The sequence below is a fragment of the Lutra lutra genome, chromosome 13 (genome assembly GCF_902655055.1).
Source record: "Lutra lutra chromosome 13, mLutLut1.2, whole genome shotgun sequence".
Taxonomy (NCBI): Eukaryota; Metazoa; Chordata; class Mammalia; order Carnivora; family Mustelidae; genus Lutra; species Lutra lutra.
The window spans coordinates 10,513,772-10,534,530 of NC_062290.1; the positions used below are offsets into that span (position 1 = coordinate 10,513,772).

Consider the following 20,759-nt stretch of genomic DNA (forward strand, 5'->3'; position numbering starts at 1 on the left):
TAATTAAAGTTATACTTTTGGTATATTGTTAATTAAGTTATATAAATAAATATAGGTATACAGAAAGTTATATAGTTATATAGGCAATTAAAGGAGTGACTTGTTGCCTCATCATTTCAAAAACAAAATTAGAAAAAGGAGCAAAAAGTAGATTTCTATATGCGATGTGGCTGTTTTTTAATATGTTTGGTATGATATGGGGTGGACTCATACACACATGTATGCTCCCAGAGTTCCCCACCACCAAATGCTATCAGGCAGGCCATATGGTTGGAGAAAAATAAAATATGCCATTCGAAGCTGCGTCTTCAACTACTCCAAGACTGTGAAAGGCTTTTAGGCTTACTGCCAGTCTTATGACCATTGAGAAGGGTATGATCTACACCCAGCTACACCAGGAATGTGGTTAGGGGACTTAACAGCAGTTGCTTCTGTGCTGTCTAAATTCAGGTAAGGTTGATGGACAGCTGCTGCATACAGTTGTACAGGATGTACACTATATAAGGACACCACCATCCAAGGGAGCAGTGTTCATATTGAGGATACCTACATTTCAATATATATTATGACAGTATTTCAGCAGATGGTATGAAAGTGTTCTTGTCTAAGAAAAGCAGTGTGCCACCACACTTTTGACAGCTGGAAATGACTGGATTTTAAAGAGCGTGTGCCTTGAAGCAAAAAGGCTCTTCTTGGGCTATAGCTCTGGGCTGACACACAGAATGGTGTTCCTACTGCTCCATTCATCTTTATCATCCCTTCACGGTAGGTTGTGGGACCTTGACCTAAAGAGAATTGCTCCTTTCACACAAGATTGTACCCCTGCAAGGGTTTCAATGCCTGGGAGCCATTCTGTCTTCTCTTTACCCTGCCCTTTCTCTGTGATGAAGTTTCCCCTAAGGTCCTAAGGCCTATGGCCTCCATACAGAATGGATCCACACACGTAAACACTAAATATTCCCGTGACTCGAACTCTGAGAAGGGGGACAAGGCAGTTGAGTGGCTTTCTTCTTTCCCGGAGGAGTCTCTGCTTTTCCAATTAATTTCAGGAACTGTGTGTTCTTGCCAACCTATTTTGGTTCTCCATTCCCCAGAGACGACTAAGGAGAGACTCTCTGAGGGAGAGTTCACCTCGGCTATGGCCAGCACTCTGTGGGTCACCCTGAATGCAAGCAGCTGCTTTTCCTTCCTCCTTCCTCCACCCCACTGGCTCTCGGGGGACTGAACCCCAGGACCAGATGGCTCAAAGGAAGGGCACGTGACTCGCTCAGATACCACAGAGCCCTGCTGTCTATCACTCACCAGCCATGCCCCTGCTGCCTCTCTCTGCTGAGCTCAGAGCCTTTTGCAATCCAGGACCTAGAGCACCTAGAGGAGGAGTGTCTGTGCTTCCTTGGATGTTTTTTTCCAATGTCTCGTCTCTCAGGCCTCTTTGGGAGTGAGTCCCTGATGTGACTTAAGGCTGTTTGACACATTCCTTCTCCCCTGCTCTTCCAAAGTGTTCCATGGGAGTAAACGCTTTTGAAGGACACCCCTGCGACCATCATGTAAGGAATATATTTCTTGGTTCATCTCAACAAGTGTTTTCCAGCAGATACTAGATCAAACGTCAGCTCTACGAGGGGCTCCTTATAAATAGGAGAAATGGGTATCCTACTTGATCTTTGAAGTTTTACAGTGAAATAAGTCTTTAGTTCTGATAAATCCCATGAAAGGAAAGAGAGGCCAGTTCTACCATCATCTCTACCTGCTCACAATAAACTTAGAGCACTGGACTTGGTAAGCTAACAGACACTCGTTTAGAAGTAATCAGTCTCTTTTCAGCCAACCCTTTTATGCAATTCCCTTTGGAAATTTGTCTGCCATCACTTAATCTTATCCTGAGCTTTCAATGATCTCATGCCCTTGGTTCCATTGATATTTGAGAACCTTGGTTTTGGAATGTAAATTACATTTTATATCCATCTAAGGGGAGGAGTCTCTGTGCTGGCCTCATGCCTCTTCTGAAGGTCATGGCTCCTGCCAGACAGCCCTGTCCACCCAGCTCTGTCTCTGGGTCTCTAGATTCCAGGACTGAATCAGAGGGTAGGGTAATGCTAGCTCTATGGCACTTGCTCTGGGGCACTGTCCTGTTCCTTCTGTTCCCCCTCTCCACTGTCCACACCTGTGTGAATAGTTCCTGTATTCAGTGCTCCTCAAATGACTCAGTGTGAATGGGTCCTCTATTCCTGTTGGGACTCCGGCCAACACAGAGTATCTGCACCTGAGTGCATTATGTGTGCAAGGATGTGAAGCTGTCTGGTGCCTCCAGGAGGCGCTAGCTGAACACTATTGGGTCTTAAGGGTGTTAGGGGGAAGCTGAAAGCTGCAGCTATCCAGCTTCTGATGCTAGTAGCTATGCCCGATGTCCATGCACGGGTTTGGGTGTTTGGGGCTTTCCCAAACATCACCCCATTTAGTCTTCTCTAAGTAAGGAATTTCACTGTTAATCCCATTACACAGGTGAAGGAGCTGGTCTTGTTGAGTTTCAGGAAGTTCACCATGGTCACAGGGCTAAGAAGGGTGGAGCTGGATGGGGACTCAGTCATAATTCAGAGTCCATTCTCTCATCCCTGTGAAGGTGTATGGACTTTACCCCACAGGCAGTGCATGTTTGCCTACCTTTGCTGTCCACTCAGCTTTACCTTGTGCCACGAAACTCATTTCCCACAAAAGGACATCAACTTTTTCAATAGTTTCTTTCTTCATGACCGTGTCTCATTAAACCAAAAAAAGTTTTTAAGACAAATTGATGTTAGAGCAGAATTAATGTGGCATGGACTTTCCTTATACTTATTGGCAAAATTAAGCTCACTGCTGAGTAAAGGATGGAAATCCTGGAAAGATAAGAGCATTCTTGAATACGGGGTACTTGTTAGGTGGGTGTCTGCCTACGTGTCCTTTGATGAATGCTTATTTTCTCAGAGTCCATTTAGAGAGAGTTGCCTGATGACTTGTTCTGTCTTCCCAGGAAACAGCAGCCTGGCTCAACCATTAGGCCACAGGGCAGAGTTCCCCATGAGATAAAACACCAGAGGAGTGACTTGTGTGGTCTATTGTATTCCAAAACCAGCATGGGCAGCTGCTGCTCACATTCCTAGAGGGAACCCCTCCAAATCTAAAAGCCTTTGTATCTCTGAACGGGCATCTCCTCCTGAAATTTTGAGTGCTTTGGTCCAGAAGGTTCTTTGTCTTCCTTCTGTCAAAGAACAAAGAACTTCCTTCTGTCAAAGAACCAAGAACTAACTCCCTAAAGTGAGCTGAAATGACAATCTCTATTAAGAACCATATGCAGAACTGGTGAATTCTTCTCTGTGATGTTGATGGATGGGTTAGCAAGAGAAAAGGGAGGGGGAAATGCTTATACTACACAGAGTATAAGCACCATCTCTAAATTAAGAAGGAAGGGAAAGGAAAGGACAGGACGGGTTGGGAAGGGAGGGAAGGAGGAGGGAGAGGAGGAGGGAAGGGAGGAAGGAAGGAAGGGAGGTCGGCTGGTTTTAAGTTCCATCCATGCAGGTGGAAAGCCCTGGCTAAGAATCTTGGTAAATGCCCAGGCCAGTTAATTATGGCACGCTCCAGCTAGTGTACATGGACTTGCTCTCTGCCTTCAGAGGCATAGCTATGGGACAAGGACGAGCTTCCTAGTTCCCTTGTGCTCTGGTGGCACTGGCAGGTTCTGGATGGTTGTCTGAACCTGATGGTATGTATAGGGGCTCTTCATTTAGTTATTTAGTCCCATTAATTCTTCAGAGTTGCAAATGTCTGAAACTTCTTATTAGAAGTAGGAATGATATCCCACTAGGTTTTCAATGTGAACTAGTGAGAAATAGTAATTGGAATACTAGGGATCTAAGATCATATTTCAAGACAGAAATACACACTTAATTTCTTCTTTGTGTATGGTTTTGTTGTTTGTTTTCTGTTTTGTTTCTACAATCTATGCATTGGGGCCCTTGAATCACAGCTGCTTACTTGCCACTATATAAACAAACCACAGTTTGTCAAGTCCCCTACTGATGGACCATTAAGTTGCTTCTGGCTTAGCTCTTTTTCTCTCTCACCAACAATGCTGTAGTAGACATCCTTAACCATGTCTCCTTGCATGCACTTACACCAGTTTCTCTAAAATAGATACCAAGAGGTGGGCTTGCTGGGTCATAGAGTATGATTAACTCCACTAGGATTTCTCAAATTACCCTATAAAGTGAGTGTACTAATTTACAATTCTGCCACCAGTGTTTGGGTTTCCATTTTCCTATGACATTCCCACCAACACTTGGTATTACTAGATTTTTTTTTCTTCTTTCCTTTTTCACACAATGGGTATGACATTATGTCTGGCTGTCTTAAAATTTTCATTTCCCTGATTTACTGTGTATTTTCATATTGGCCAATTAATCTTCCTTTCTTGTGAATTGCTTAGGTCAGTTGAGATATTCATATTGGTTTACGGGACTTCTTTGTTTAGGTTGGCTACTAATCCTTCAGTTTTGTGTATTGCAAGTATCTTATCTCAGTCTATGGCTTATCTCCTTTTTTTGGTGTCTTTGACTAGTAGAAATTTTTATAGATTTTAATGCAATTAAATTTATCGATCTTTTTCTTTTATTTAGACCCAACGTGTGGAATATTCTGCTCACTATTCTTTTCCTTCCCCCCCTCACATTACCTGTGGAGATAGATTGCCAAACTCTTCTGTCATATTTAGACTGAAAAGATTTAAATTAATCATTTTAGGGTCAAACTTAGGCTCATAGAAACATTGGGGACAAACACTGAAGTCCCTGAGGCACGCTGAAACTGAATCCAGCATGAAACACCAGAGAAAGGAACAGATATATGCTTTGGAAAAATTGATAATGCCTTCCTATTTCAATGTTTATATCTGCTCATGGTATCGTCCACAGAATGGTGATGCAGCATTATACCCTGGGCTTTGTTCTCCCTTTGGAATGAGTATCCATTTACAGTCAGTGTGTATTTATTTAATATCCGAAGCCCAGATGTCCCTTCTCTTCTGTTTTACGACATGGGATCAATAAGATTTGTATAATACCCTCCAGGAAAAGATGCTAATTGAATCCAGAAGAGAAAACAAAAGAAAAGGTTTTAAGAAAGAAAAGTTTTGTTTGCTGAGATACGTTATCTCCTGGGCTTGAATTGTCACATCATTTCTTATTACTGTTTGTTTATAGGAGTGAGGGAATTGATTCTAAATCTTCCAGTGTAATATATAGGCATTTTAAAAAGTCTTCAGTAAGGTGTCTACATGATCAAAAATTCAAAGGAAAACCGAAAGACAAGAAGATAATTCACTTTTTGTTGTTGGGGGAGCAATCTTATGGGAATCTGAAGGACCACTGACAACTATCTCTTTATCCCTCAGCTTAGCTAGAACTCTAAGGGCTGAAAATTCACCAGCCCTAGTCTTTCAACAATTTTTCTTCTTTGAAAATAATTAGAACCAGAAAGAGTTTACATCAAAGTGCTTAAACATCAAGATTGTAAACAGACACTTGTTAATTCCCAGACATAGGGTTCCAGATAATTTCCTTTGGAGAAGTAAACCTGTGGTTGTTTCAGTTTTACATATTTTTCTCTTGGATCTTTGGTCAATTTCCCAAAGCCAAACTTTTTTCTTTTAAATGATATCAGGATCCTCAGAAATATGCCTGCCTTATGTTTCCTAACAAAACTTAAAATGTAATAAAGAAGAATCCTATTTTTCTGCCATAACCCTTACCTAAAATGAATGTGCAGAAGCTTCTAGATAAAGCAGCAAAAGCCCTGGGGTTTGGGGCCCATCTTTGTTCATTTGACAGTTGGCCAGATGTGGAAGTTTGAAGGGAACATGAGATATGCAGTCATTTTTGTTTTTTCCCCATAAATATTCTTTAAATGAAATGTCCATTTCCCTTTTAATTAAGTGAGAGATCCAATACAAAGGACAGTGGTCATGTGGTAGCTCTGTAGGACACTTTATAGTTGTTAGAGCCTTTTCTTTTCATTATATACTACCTTATTTGATCTTTACAACCCCCCTGATAGGGCAGGCAAGGAAGGTGTTATTTAATATGTAAATTTTGAGGTCTATACCAGGCTGAGATATTACAAGGCTCAGGAACAAAGAGTTCTTTGCTCAAGTTTATATATATGGTTGAAAAACTTTTGTGATCATCTTATTATGACAGCCTCCCATTTTATATTTATTTTACCTGCAAATATGAGTTGCTCCATCCAAAAGATGAGTTTAAAAGTAGGCATTCATGCCCATGAGTTTAAGCCCTCTTCCCACAGGAGTCTTTAACCAATAGCTCCAAGTCAGAGTTTGAAAGACCAACTAGCTTGTTACAGATCAGGACAACTCTGAGGCAAAGCTCACCATCCAGAGTCCCACAGAAGGGTCTGGCAAAAGCTACTCTCTGCACAGCCCTGCCTGAGATCACACTATTGCTTGGCTTTCTCCCCGTCTCTGTCCTTCTTCCCCAGCCCTTACGCATGTCTCCTTGATAAATCTCTAGGGGAATCTTTGTCTCAGGGCCTACCTCTGGGGAACCCCATCTAAGACACCTAGATTTTCCAATTGCTGAGAGTCTTTACTTCATAGAACAATCCAGTAACAATTTTATATATTTTGGTTAGTCTTTGACCATTACCCACATAAGGCAGGGACGACGTGTGTTTGACTTATCATTGTATCCCCAGTGCTTGGCACTGTAGCTCAAGAACCGTCCATAAAGATATACTTAATGAAAAGAAAAGCAGACTTTAAGATGGCTATTAGAAAATAAGGCCAAGATGAATGTTGCCTAATTCATATTTGTGAGGTGAGTAGGTTGCCTTAGAAATGCTTTTAAGTACAAACTCACACAAGACTTTGACCTCAGAGCAGCTTTGGCTGGCCATTCCAGACATCAAGGAGGGGATCTGGGAGTGAATTCATGGATGTGAAAATACCGAAGGGCTAGTTTGAGGTCAGTTTCGTGAGATGTCTGCTAGACATTGAGCAGCATATCCAGAATGCTGCTAAACTCCGTCTTCAGCAGTTTATTTCTTGGGATTACATAAACATAGCCAATTCACATACGCATGTGCTTAGTCACAAATACTAGAGGGGGCTTTTCTTTTGAATAAACGTTTGTTGAGTATAATGTATATTTAAAAAAAGGACAGCTCTTAAGTCCTTCAAGGACTTTTCACAAAAGGGCACATTCGCATGTAACTAACATGGAGATCAAGTAACAAAACAGCGCTCCTGAAGATCCCCTATTCTCCATTTCATTTACTCCTTCCTCTCTCCCTTCCCAGAGATAACTGTGACCCTGATCACCAATAATTATCACACATGCTATCACAATCAAGTTAATTAAGACATTCATCACAGCATATACTTACTTTTTTATGAGAATGTTGTTCTTGGCCAGTTACAAGTGTACAATATGTATTGCTAACTATAGTCACCAGGCTGTGTGTTAGATCCTCAGAATTTACTCATCTTGTGCCCTTGGACCAATGCCTGCCCATTTCCCCAACCCCGAAGTCCTGGCGACCACCCATCTATTCTCTGTTTCTATGAGTTGGACTTTTTTTTTTTTTTTTAGACTCCGTGTAGAAGGGGTGCTGTAGGGTATTTTTTGTTCTCTGCCTGGCTTATTTCACTTAACAGAATGCCCTCCAGGTTCATCCATGATGTTGCAAGTGGCAGGATTTCCTTCTTTTTCATGACAGAATTATATTCATTGTATACACACACCACATCTTTATCCATTCATCTGTTGACAGACAGGTAGGCTGTTTCCATATCTTGAATATTGTAAACAATTATGCAGTGAACATGGACATGCAGATATCTTTTTGAGATCCTGTTTTCGTTTCCTTTGCATACATACCCAGAAGTCAGATTGCTGGATCATACGGCAGCTATTTTTTTAAAATTTTTGAGGAACTTCCGTACTATTTTCAGTAGTGGCCATGCCAGTTTACATTCCCATCAATGGTGCACAAGGGTTCACTTCTCTCCACATCCTTGCCAGCTCTTATCTATTGTCTTTTTAATAGTAGCCATTCTAACAGGTGTGAGGTGATATCTCATTGTGGTTTTCATTTGCATTTCCCTGATGATTAGTAACATTGAACATCTTTTCATATATCTGTTTGCCATTCCTATATGCTATTCAGAAAAATGTCTGTTCAGATCCTTCACCTGTTTTTTTTTTTTTAATTAGATTGTTTGTTTTCTTGTCTTTGAGCTGTTGGAGTTCCTTACCTATTTTGGATATTAACTTCTTTTTTTTTTTTTTTTAAAGACTTTATTTATTTATTTGACGGATAGAGATCACAGTAGGCAGAGAGGCAGGCAGAGAGAGAGAGGAGGAAGCAGGCTCCCTGCCGAGCAGAGAGCCCGATGCGGGGCTCGATCCCAGAACCCCGAGATCATGACCTAGAGCAGAAGGCAGAGGCTTAACCCTCTGAGCCACCCAGGTGCCCCGGATATTAACTTCTTATTAGATACAGGGTTTGTAAATATTTTTTCCTGTTTCTTAGGTTGTCCTTTCATTTTGTTGGTAGTTTCCCTTGCTATTTAGTGACTTTTGGTTCATGTTGTTGTGCTAGTTTATTTTTGCTTTTGTTGCCTGTGCTTTCAGTGTTCTACCTCAAAAATAGTTGTGTAGACCAATGTCAGTGATTACTTTTATCTACTTGAACTATGTATAAGTGGAATCATACAGTATATATTCCTCTATGCTGACTTCTTTAACCCAATGTTATATTTATGTGACGCATCCATGTCTTTCTATGTAGTGGTAGCATTTTCTCTCTTCTATGCGACTCCTTTGTGTAAATATGTCACGTAAATAAATACACCACAGTCAGTACTGATTTGCATTCCTTTAGCAATACGTGAATTCCCTACCTTCACCTGCACTTAGCAGTACCCACTCTTTTCAGCTAGTCTTGTGGGGTGCAATCTTATCTCACTGTGGTTTTAATTTGCAGTTACATTATCTTTACTGATATTGGGCATCTTTTCATATGCTAATGAGTCAGTTGAATATCCTTTTTTATAAAGTGCCTGTTCCAGACTTTTGCCCAGGTTTTAAAAAAGCTTATCTGCCTTTTTTACTGATGTGTAAGAGATTTTTAAAAAGATCTTATTTATTTGACAGAGAGAGTGAGAGAGAGCACAAGCAGAGGGAGTGGCAGGCAGAGGGAGAGGGAAAAGCAGACTCCTCACAGAGTAGGGAGAGCCTGATGAGGGGCTCAATCCCAGTTTCCTGGGATTATGACCTGAGCTGAAGGCAGTTGCTTAACCAACTGAGTCACCCAAGCACCCTGTTGTAGAGTTTTAAAATGTGAACTGCATATAAGTCTTTTGTTGGATATATGTGATGCAGATATCTTCTACTCTATGCTCTTGGGGTCTTTTAAAAATGGGGTTAAAAATGGGGTTAAGATGAGAGACTATGGACTCTGAAAAACAATCTGAGGGTTTTGAAGGAGCGGGGGTGAGTGGGAGGTTGGGGGAGCCAGGTGGTGGGTATTAAGGAGGGCACATATTGCATGGAGCACTGGGTGTGGTGCAAAAACAGTGAATTCTGTTATGCTGAAAAGAAATTTTAAAAAATGAGGTTAAGTGTTTGGTGTGCAGAAAATAGAGTCATGAGCCCTGCTTGAGTTTCAAGAAAGTGGACATTTGAAGGTAAATCAAAAGAAGAGAAACCTGGATCTTGTTCTCTTTAAGTTTGCTGCAGCTTTGTTGAAGTAGGATTCCAAGAGCAGCTGGGTATGCTTCATATTCTTGATAGAACCAATCATTTTTTTATTTGGCTATTGTCTCACATGCTGAAAGAGAGTCATTAATTATTGACGTCCCAGTAGAGTCTATCCCACATAATGATGTAGTACTGTATATTTAGGTCACTAGATATTTGAATAACAACTGTGGCTGTGTACTGTGCTGGAGGCACAAAGATGGGTATGTCAGTGCCCCTTAATTATGTGAGCTTTTAGGGCACTGTTGGGATGCTTTAGTATCTGTATCTTGTTTGATTGCCTGAGGGTAGGGTGATAGCCAGACTGGTGAAATAGAAAAATGTATTTTCCTGCTCCTGAAACCTTTGATTTTTCAGTTAGTCATTGCCTTAAATCTGTGAGATCTTTATTTCCAAGAAATGCCTTTCTCTCATCCTGATAACCTCACTAATTAATATCTTGTGAAATTCTTTTTCTCAAAATGATGAATTTAAATAAAACATGGTGGGACCTCTGGGTGGCTCAGTTGGTTAAGCGTCTGACTTTTGATTTTGGCTCAGGTCATGATCTCAGGGTTGTGAGACTGAGCGTGGAGCCCCACGCTCAGCACAGAGTCTGCTTGGGGTTCTCTTTCCCTCTCTCCCTGTCCTTCCTCTCATTCACTTTCTCTCTTTCGAATAAGTGAATAAATAATCTTTTAAAGTAAATAAATAAATAAAGCATGCAGAAATGACTTAGTTATAGTTTTAAGATACTACAAGAGAAAAAGGCCATAAAATAAAGATTCTTTTCTCCCTGCTACACGATAACACCCTTAAAGATTCAATATTAGTCAACAGAAATCATGCCGAATTTATTAAGGGCAAATCTGACAAGTATTATCCTCAACACTGAAGAGCTATAAAAAGTCTATAAGATATAATTCATGCTTCAGAGAACTTCTTTTTTTTTTATTTATTTTGAGAGAGAGAGAGAGAGAGACAGAGTGAGAGAGAGCATGAGAGGGGAGGTCAGAGGGAGAAGCAGACTCCCCATGGAGCTGGGAGCCCGATGTGGGACTCGATCCCAGGGCTCTGGGACCATGACCTGAGCTGAAGGCAGTTGCTTAACCAACTGAGCCACCCAGGTGTCCTGCTTCAGAGAACTTCTAATACACTGGTCGTGATAGTAGTGTGCATCTGTGTGTGGAAGAAAAGTGTTAAGGATGTGACAACATCAGCAATGACAACGTGAACATAAAGACCTAAACCAAGTGAGAGGAAGGGTTACTTCGGTTTGATTGTAATGATAAGAAAGGGTTATACTGATAAAGATAATGGAACTGTTACTACAAAACAATATTCTCGGGGCACCTGGGTGGCTCAGTGGGTTAAGCCTCTGCCTTTGGCTCGGGTCATGATCTCAGGGTCCTGGGATCGAGCCCCATGTCCGGCTCCCTGCTCAGCGGGGAGCCTGCTTCCCCTTCTCTCTCTGCCTGCCTCTCTGCCTACTTGTGATCTCTGTCAAATAAATAAATAAATCTTTAAAAAAAAAACAATTAAAAATCCCAATATTCTCAGTCATCAAAAGCTAAAAACAGGTGTTCCTGATTGGTGGTTGATTCTGCTCCAAATGGCAAATTAGTGACCGAGATCTTTCCATACTGTGGATCTACCATCTTCAATGTATAGCTTCCGTGTTTGCTCAGCTTGTCCGCTGTAAGCTGGCAGAAGGAGAAAGAACATGGAGGATGGGAAGGTTTAATAGCTAGATCTGCAAAGGGTGTATGTCATTTCCACTCAAGTTCCATTGGCTGGAACTCCACCATGTGACCACAGCTAACTGGGAGGGAGGTTGGGAAGTATAGTCCAGCTGTGTGTCCAGGAGAAGAGATGGGTTTGTTGGTCACCCAGCAGCCTTTGCCACAGGCTTCATGGTGGCAGGGCATTTCAAATAGGTCTTGAGGCAACGTGAAGGATTTTGACAGAGATTGGAGGTATTAATCTAGGTAAAATGAAAAGCATGAAGAATGACTCAGGAGTAGCCAACAACAGCAAAAATGAAAGAGCATATTTGGAAAATAAGAGATGGCCCAGTTATTAGGAGCTAATAGTGACTTCCATGAGAGAAACTATTGGAAAAGTAGGTTGAAGCTGTTTCCAATCTGAAACCACATTTTTAGAGGTTTACAAATCACACTGAGAAGGTTACATCCACCATGGTTCGTTTTCTTTCTTTTCTTTTCTTTCTTTCTTTCTTTCTTTCTTTTTTACTTTCTTTTTTTTTTTTTTAAGATTTACTTATTTGAGACAGAGAGAAAGCACGAGGAGTGGGGAGGGGTGGAGGGAGAGGGAGAGAGAACCTTAAGCAGACTCCATGCTGGGTGTGGAGACTGACACAGGGCTCGTTCTCAGAACCCTGAGATCACAACCTGAGCTGAAACCAAGAGTCAGAGACTTAACCGACTGTGCCACTCAGGCGTCCTTGTTTTTGTTTTTTTAACTACCAGAACTCAACTCCCACTTGTGGGAAAATTGTGGTCGAGACTCATTTTCTTTCTTTTTCTTCATACTCCAGTCTTTCCTAGGAAGTGAGTCCTTAACGTTTGTCTCTAGCACATGGTGGCAGCGGTCAAGCGGGGTGAAGACCCCCAGCATAAGCAGCTTGGTTTTAAGCTTTCAGAAAATCCCCAGGGGGTCTGTTTCCAAAAACCAGTCTAGAGAATGGTATCTGCTGAATGCTGTGTTTGGGATGGATCCCAAGTTCAGTATAGGGAGGAGGAAGAGGAATTCCTTTCTGACTCTAGGGCACAATCAGCTCATGCTCACGATCCCAGAATTTAATTGCCCATGTTGTTATCTTAGCTTGCATAGCTGCAACTGTGCCTTAGCATTGTAGAAGTATCCGGTCCTTTAAAATCCAGCCTCAGTGCCCAGCCTGGTGACCTCCTGACAGTGATTCATTGGGAAGGGTGGGAGCAAGGGAAATCCTTTCCCCTCCCTTCAGATCTGCCAACTTGGCTCTGAACCAACAAGAATGTTTTAGCCAGAAAACATATGTCCCCAAACTCTCTACCCTTTTTCTTACCCTGACATCTACTCCATGTTGCACTTTCTATTTGGTAATCATATGCATTCATATTTGCAAAATTAACTTGGACCTAGGCTTTACTTTGTGCTGACTCTGGGAATCTTCTCTGTGAATTACTCTTCCTTCCTTCTGCTTCTGACTATGAAAATTTACCTTGGATCTACACTTGGGGGAGGATTTATTTCATTGTTCCTACCAAGATACAATTGTAATTGTATATGTTTCTTAGCCCATTAAACAACAACAGAACCTTTGATGTAATACCCGAGCATCTAAAAAGTACTTTTCCAAGCAAACGAAGGAGATTTATCACATAATTTTTCAAGGTCCTGAACACATCAGTTACACTTGTATGTTATGGAAAGGAAGGTGTTCCCTTTCCTCTGGCAAGAGTTTCTAGATTTTTTTTTTCTTTAGCTGGCCACAAAACAAACCTAAAGAAATCATTATTACATTATGTCCTTTGTCCTCTGTGCACCTTTCTTCCTCTTCTTCACCAAGATTCCCTCACTGGTTCCTCTCCCTGACTACCTCCTGCACTTATAGCCTCTGAGAAACTAAATCTTAATGGTGGCAGGTATTTGGTGTTTTTGCTTTTTGGTTGCTTGCATGTGGGGAAGATGAAACTCTTTAGGTCGGTGGTACAGTACCAGATCATTCCCGAGCATTTTCTGAGATCTACATACCTCTTAAATCATTTGGGCAGACACCACGGTATAATGGAATGGAACGTGAGCAGAAATTAAGCAGACTTGAGTCCAAATTCTAGCTTTGCCTCTTATCTCTGTGAAACCTTCCAACAAAACACTTGACCTCTCTGATCCCCTAAACCTGCATTGTGATAGCACTGTTTAGTTTTAGCTGTTCTTGAAGTTTATCTACATGGAACAATACAGTATGTATTTTCTTGTTCCCAGTTTCTTTTACTTGATATGATGTTTGTGAGTTTCACCCAAGTTGTTGCATGTAGCAATAGTTTGTTCCACGAAATCTACGGTAGTGCGTTATATATCACAAGTCATCTCTCCATCCTACTCAGTGGACATTGGGTTTGTTCAGTTCTTGTGAATTGTGATTCTATGATCATTTTTGTAAAATCTTGTGTATATATTCTGTTGAGTAATGTGACATACTGGGTTCCCCAGGTGGCACCCCTGAAAGAGATTTGCTTGCAAGAAGTTTATTCCTTTCTTCCATCAAGACCAAAGTTGACTTTAAGATCAGTACTTGTGGGGGAGCAAGGAAGGCGAATTGGACACCGAGAGATAAGTCGGACTACAGTGCAGTCACAACAAAGGCCTCAGCCAACCTATGGAGAGCTCTAGAGCTGAAATGGTCCCACAGAGTTGTGCCAAATAGGGGCAAGGAAACTAGACCTTTATCCATCCTCATTTACCAGTCATTGTATGTCGACTGACCTGGGGAGGGAAGCATGATTTTTTTTTTTTTAAAGATTTTATTTATTTATTTGTCAGAGAGAGAGAGGGAGAGAGAGTGAGCACAGGCAGACAGAATGGCAGGCAGAGGCAGAGGGAGAAGCAGGCTCCCCACCGAGCAAGGAGCCCGATGCGGGACTCGATCCCAGGACGCTGGGATCATGACCTGAGCCGAAGGCAGCTGCTTAACCAACTGAGCCACCCAGGCGTCCCGGGAAGCATGATTTTGAATGTGACATCTGTCTTTGGCAGAGTGGGGGCCACACCTGTGAGCCATTAGCCATCAACATTTCTAGGAGCTGGTAGAATGAGTTTTCCAATCCTAAAAGTCCTAGCGTGTATGTGTGTGGGTTGGCAGTGAATCACAGCTGTATGCCACAAGTGTCCACTACATGTCTGATTTCTAAGAGTTGCCTTGCTGGTTCATAGGATATGGATATATTCATCTTTAGTAGATACTGTCAAACAATATTCCAAAGTGTTTGTACCCAAACTCCCTCTTAATTTAGATTCTGAGATCCCCAAGTGGGATCTTACCATGAAGATAAAGGAACATTTTTAGAAGGAAAACGTAAGTGTGAGAATATCCTACACATTAACTTAATATTTTCTATATTATGGGGAAAGCAAAACTGAGAACCCTTGGAATATGCTATTTATCATTTTCTACCTTATGGCTTAACATCCTGAAAAATGTCAACACAGTCTGGAATGTTCTGAAATCTAGTTATTGGAGTTAATAAATTCTAAAGACTTTCTACTGTGCTAAAAAAAGAAAGGAGAAGAGATATATGAATTGACTGTTGCCTTGAATTTAATTTTTCAGAGTGGCCAAATCAATGAAGGTCCCTGTATATGAGACCCCAGCGGGATGGAGATTCTTCTCCAATCTGATGGACTCGGGACGGTGCTCTCTGTGTGGAGAAGAGAGCTTTGGCACTGGTAGGTTTTGCTGGGATGATGTCACTGGAGAGGGTGGCTAAGGCTGTAGCACTATGTGACCCTAGTTTGGAGACCTGTGAACCCATTGTGGACCATAGGAAGAGATAATTAGAGGAAAAAAATCAGAGAAGACTGGTGGGATATGTGTTATGATACACTCATTTCTTCCGTTTTTTTCTCTTTAAAAAAATCCATTTTTGGATCATATGGTAATTCTATTTTTAATTTTGTGACAGATCTCCACACTGTTTTCCACAGTGGCTGTACCAGTTTGCCTTTCCAGAAGCAGGGCACGAGGGTTCCCCTTTCTCCCCATTCTCACCAACACCTGTTGTTTCTCGTGTTCTAGATTTTAGCCATTCTGACAGGTGGGAGGTGACATCTCATTTTGGTTTTGATTTGCATTTCCCTGATAATTAGTGATGTTGAGTATCCTTTCATGTGTCTGTTGGCCATCTGTATGTCTTCTTTGGAAAAAGTCTATTTGGGTCCTCTGCCCATTTTAAAATTAGATTGTTTGGGGTTTTTTGGTGTTGAGTTGCATAAGTTCTTTATATGTTTTGGATATTAACCCCTTATCAGATACATTATTTGCAAAAGCTTTTTATTTTTTATTTTTTTATTTTTTTATTTTATAAACATATATTTTTATCCCCAGGGGTACAGGTCTGCGAATCGCCAGGTTTACACACTTCACAGCATTCACCATAGCACATACCCTCCCCAATATCCATAACCCCACCCCCCTTCTTCCAGCCCCCCTCCCCCCATCAACCCTCAGTTTGTTTTGTGAGATTAAGAGTCACTTATGGTTTCTCTCCCTCCCAATCCCATCTTGTTTCATTTATTCTTCTCCTACCCCCTCAACCCCATGTTGCATCTCCTCTCCCTCATATCAGGGAGATCATATGATAGTTGTCTTTCTCCGATTGACTTATTTCGCTAAGCATGATACCCTCTAGTTCCATCCACGTCGTTGCAAATCACAAGATTTCATTTCTTTTGATGGCTGCATAGTATTCCATTGTGTATATATACCACATCTTCTTTATCCATTCGTCTGTTGATGGACATCTAGGTTCTTTCCATAGTTTGGCTATTGTAGACATTGCTGCTATAAATTATACATTCGGGTGCACATGCCCCTTCGGATCACTACGTTTGTATCTTTAGGGTAAATACCCAGCAGTGCAATTGCAGGGTCATAGGGTAGTTCTATTTTCAACATTTTGAGGAACCTCCATGCTGTTTTCCAGAGTGGTTGCACCAGCTTGCATTCCCACCAACAGTGTAGGAGGGTTCCCCTTTCTCCACATCCTCGCCAGCATCTGTCATTTCCTGACTTGTTAATTTTAGCCATTCTGACTGGTGTGAGGTGATATCTCATTGTGGTTTTGATTTGTATTTCCCTGATGCCGAGTGATATGGAGCACTTTTTCATGTGTCTGTTGGCCATCTGGATGTCTTCTTTGCAGAAATGTCTGTTCATGTCCTCTGCCCATTTCTTGATTGGATTATTTGTTCTTTGGGTGTTGAGTTTGCTAAGTTCTTTATAGATTTTGGACACTAGCCCTTTATCTGATATGTCATTTGCAAATATCTTCTCCCATTCTGTCAGTTGTCTTTTGGTTTTGTTCACTGTTTCCTTTGCTGTGCAAAAGCTTTTGATCTTGATAAAATCCCAATAGTTCATTTTTGCCCTTACTTCCCTTGCCTTTGGTGATGTTCCTAGGAAGATGTTGCTGCAGCTGAGGTCGAAGAGGTTGCTGCCTGTGTTCTCCTCGAGGATTTTGATGGATTCCTTTCTCACATTGAGATCCTTCATCCATTTTGAGTCTATTTTCGTGTGTGGTATAAGGAAATGATCCAATTTCATTTTTCTGCATGTGGCTGTCCAATTTTCCCAACACCATTTATTGAAGAGGCTGTCTTTTTTCCATTGGACATTCTTTCCTGCTTTGTTGAAGATGAGTTGACCATAGAGTTGAGGGTCTATTTCTGGGCTCTCTATTCTGTTCCATTGATCTATGTGTCTGTTTTTGTGCCAGTACCATGCTGTCTTGATGATGACAGCTTTGTAATAGAGCTTGAAGTCCGGAATTGTGATGCCACCAACTTTGGCTTTCTTTTTCAATATTCCTTTGGCTATTCGAGGTCTTTTCTGGTTCCATATAAATTTTAGGATTATTTGTTCCATTTCTTTGAAAAAAATGGATGGTACTTTGATAGGAATTGCATTAAATGTGTAGATTGCTTTAGGTAGCATAGACATTTTCACAATATTTATTCTTCCAATCTAGGAGCATGGAACATTTTTCCATTTCTTTGTGTCTTCCTCAATTTCTTTCATGAGTACTTTATAGTTTTCTGAGTATAGATTCTTAGTCTCTTTGGTTAGGTTTATTCCTAGGTATCTTATAGTTTTGGGTGCAATTGTAAATGGGATGGACTCCTTAATTTTTCTTTCTTCTGTCTTGTTGGTGTAGAGAAATGCAACTGATTTCTGTGCATTGATTTTATATCCTGACACTTGACTGAATTCCTGTACAAGTTCTAGCAGTTTTGGAGTGGAGTCTTTTGGGTTTTCCACATATAGTATCATATCATCTGCGAAGAGTGATAGTTTGACTTCTTTTTGCAGATTTGGATGCCTTTAATTTCCTTTTGTTGTCTGATTGCTGAGGCTAGGACTTCTAGTACTATGTTGAATAGCAGTGGTGATAACGGACATCCCTGCCGTGTTCCTGACCTTAGCGGAAAAGCTTTCAGTTTTTTTCCATTGAGAATGATATTTGCGGTGGGTTTTTCATAGATGGCTTTGATAATATTGAGGTATGTGCCCTCTATCCCTACACTTTGAAGAGTTTTGATCAGGAAGGGATGCTGTACTTTGTCAAATGCTTTTTCAGCATCTATGGAGAGTATCATATGGTTCTTGTTCTTTCTTTTATTAATGTGTTGTATCACATTGATTGATTTGCGGATGTTGAACCAACCCTGCAGCCCTGGAATAAATCCCACTTGGTCGTGGTGAATAATCCTTTTAATGTACTGTTGAATCCTATTGGCTAGTATTTTGGTGAGAATTTTTTCATCTGTGTTCATCAAGGATATTGGTCTGTAGTTCTCTTTTTTGATGGGATCCTTATCTGGTTTTGGGATCAAGGTGATGCTGGCCTCATAAAATTAGTTTGGAAGTTTTCCTTCTATTTCTATTTTTTGGAAGAGTTTCAGGAAAATAGGAATTAGTTCTTCTTTAAATGTTTGGTAGAATTCCCCTGGGAAGCCGTCTGGCCCTGGGCTTTTGTTTGTTTGGAGATTTTTGATGACTGTTTCAATCTCCTTACTGGTTATGGGTCTGTTCAGGCTTTCTATTTCTTCCTGGTTCAGTTGTGGTAGTTTATATGTCTCTAAGAATGCATCCATTTCTTCCAGATTGTCAAATTTGTTGGCGTAGAGTTGCTCATAGTATGTTCTTATAATTGCCTGTATTTCTTTGGTGTTCGTTGTGATCTCTCCTCTTTCATTCATGATTTTATTTATTTGGGTCCTTTCTCTTTTCTTTTTGATAAGTCTGGCCAGGGGTTTATCAATCTTATTAATTCTTTCAAAGAACCAGTTCCTAGTTTCGTTGATTTGTTCTATTGGTTTTTTTTGGTTTCTATTTCATTGATTTCTGCTCTGATCTTTATGATTTCTCTTCTCCTGCTGGGTTTAGGGTTTCTTTCTTGTTCTTTCTCCACCTCCTTTAGGTGTAGGGTTAGGTTGTGTACCTGAGACCTTTCTTGTTTCTTGAGAAAGGCTTGTACCGCTATATATTTTCCTCTCAGGACTGCCTTTGTTGTGTCCCACAGATTCTGAACCATTGTATTTTCATTATCATTTGTTTCCATGAATTTTTTCAATTCTTCTTTAATTTCCTGGTTGACCCATTCATTCTTTAGAAGGATGCTGTTTAGTCTCCATGTATTTGGGTTCTTTCCAAATTTCCTCTTGTGATTGAGTTCTAGCTTCAGAGCATTGTGGTCTGAAAATATGCAGGGAATGATCCCAATCTTTTGATACCGGTTGAGACTTGATTTAGGACCAAGAATGTGATCTATTCTGGAGAATGTTCCATGTGCACTAGAGAAGAATGTGTAATCTGTTGCTTTGGGATGAAATGTTCTGAATATATCTGTGATGTCCATCTGGTCCAGTGTGTCATTTAAGGCCTTGATTTCCTTGTTGATCTTTTGCTTGGTTGATCTGTCCATTTCAGTGAGGGGAGTGTTAAAATCCCCTACTATTATTGTATTCTTGTTGATGTGTTTCTTTGATTTTGTTATTAATTGGTTTATATAGTTGGCTGCTCCCACGTTAGGGGCATAGATATTTAAAATTGTTAGATCTTCTTGTTGGACAGACCCTTTGAGTATGATATAGTGTCCTTCCTCATCTCTTATTATAATCTTTGGCTTAAAATCTAATTGATCTGATATAAGGATTGCCACTCCTGCTTTCTTCTGATGTCCATTAGCATGGTAAATTCTTTTCCACCCCCTCACTTTAAACCTGGAGGTGTCTTCGGGTTTAAGATGAGTTTCTTGTAGGCAACATATAGATGGGTTTTGTTTTTTTATCCATTCTGATACCCGGTGTCTTTTGATTGGGGCATTTAGCCCATTAACATTCAGGGTAAGTATTGAGAGATATGAATTTAGTGCCATTGTATTGCCTGTAAGGTGACTGTTATTGTATATTGTCTCTGTTTCTTTCTGATCTACTACTTTTAGGGTCTCTCTTTGCTTAGAGGACCCCTTTCAATATTTCCTGTAGAGCTGGTTTGGTATTTGCAAATTCTTTCAGTTTTTGTTTGTCCTGGAAGCTTTTAATCTCTCCTTCTATTTTCAATGATAGCCTAGCTGGATATAGTATTCTTGGCTGCATGTTTTTCTCGCTGAGTACTCTGAATATATCATGCCAGCTCTTTCTGGCCTGCCAGGTCTCTGTGGATAAGTCTGCTGCCAATCTAATATTTTTACCATTGTACGTTACAGACTTCTTTTCCCGGGCTGCTTTCAGGATCTTTTCTTTGTCACTAAGACTTGTAAATTTCACTATTAGGTGATGGGGTGTGGACCTATTCTTATTGATTTTGAGGGGGGTTCTCTGAACCTCCTGGATTTTGATGCTTGTTCCCTTTGCCATATTGGGGAAATTCTCTCCAATAATTCTCTCCAACATACCTTCTGTTCCCCTCTCTGTTTCCTCTTCTTCTGGAATCCCAATTATTCTAATGTTGTTTCGTCTTATGGTGTCACTTATCTCTCAAATTCTCCCCTCATGGTCCAGTAGCTGTTTGTCCCTCTTTTGCTCAGCTTCTTTGTTCTCTGTCATTTGGTCTTCTATATTGCTAATTCTTTCTTCTGCCTCATTTATCCTAGCAGTGAGAGCCTCCATTTTTGATTGCACCTCATTAATAGCTTTTTTGATTTCAACTTGGTTAGATTTTAGTTCTTTTATTTCTCCAGAAAG

The 20,759-nt window shown here is 40.7% G+C and overlaps 1 protein-coding gene across 1 annotated transcript in view; it reads left to right on the top strand.

Annotated features, from left to right (window-relative positions):
- The window catches only part of PGM5 (phosphoglucomutase 5), a 214,184-nt gene that overhangs the window by 109,655 nt on the left and 83,770 nt on the right, over positions 1 to 20,759 (top strand). Inside the window, exon 7 of the mRNA XM_047700288.1 lies at positions 15,127 to 15,242. Coding sequence (XP_047556244.1) covers positions 15,127 to 15,242 — 116 coding nt within the window. The remainder of the gene's footprint in view (positions 1 to 15,126; positions 15,243 to 20,759) is intronic.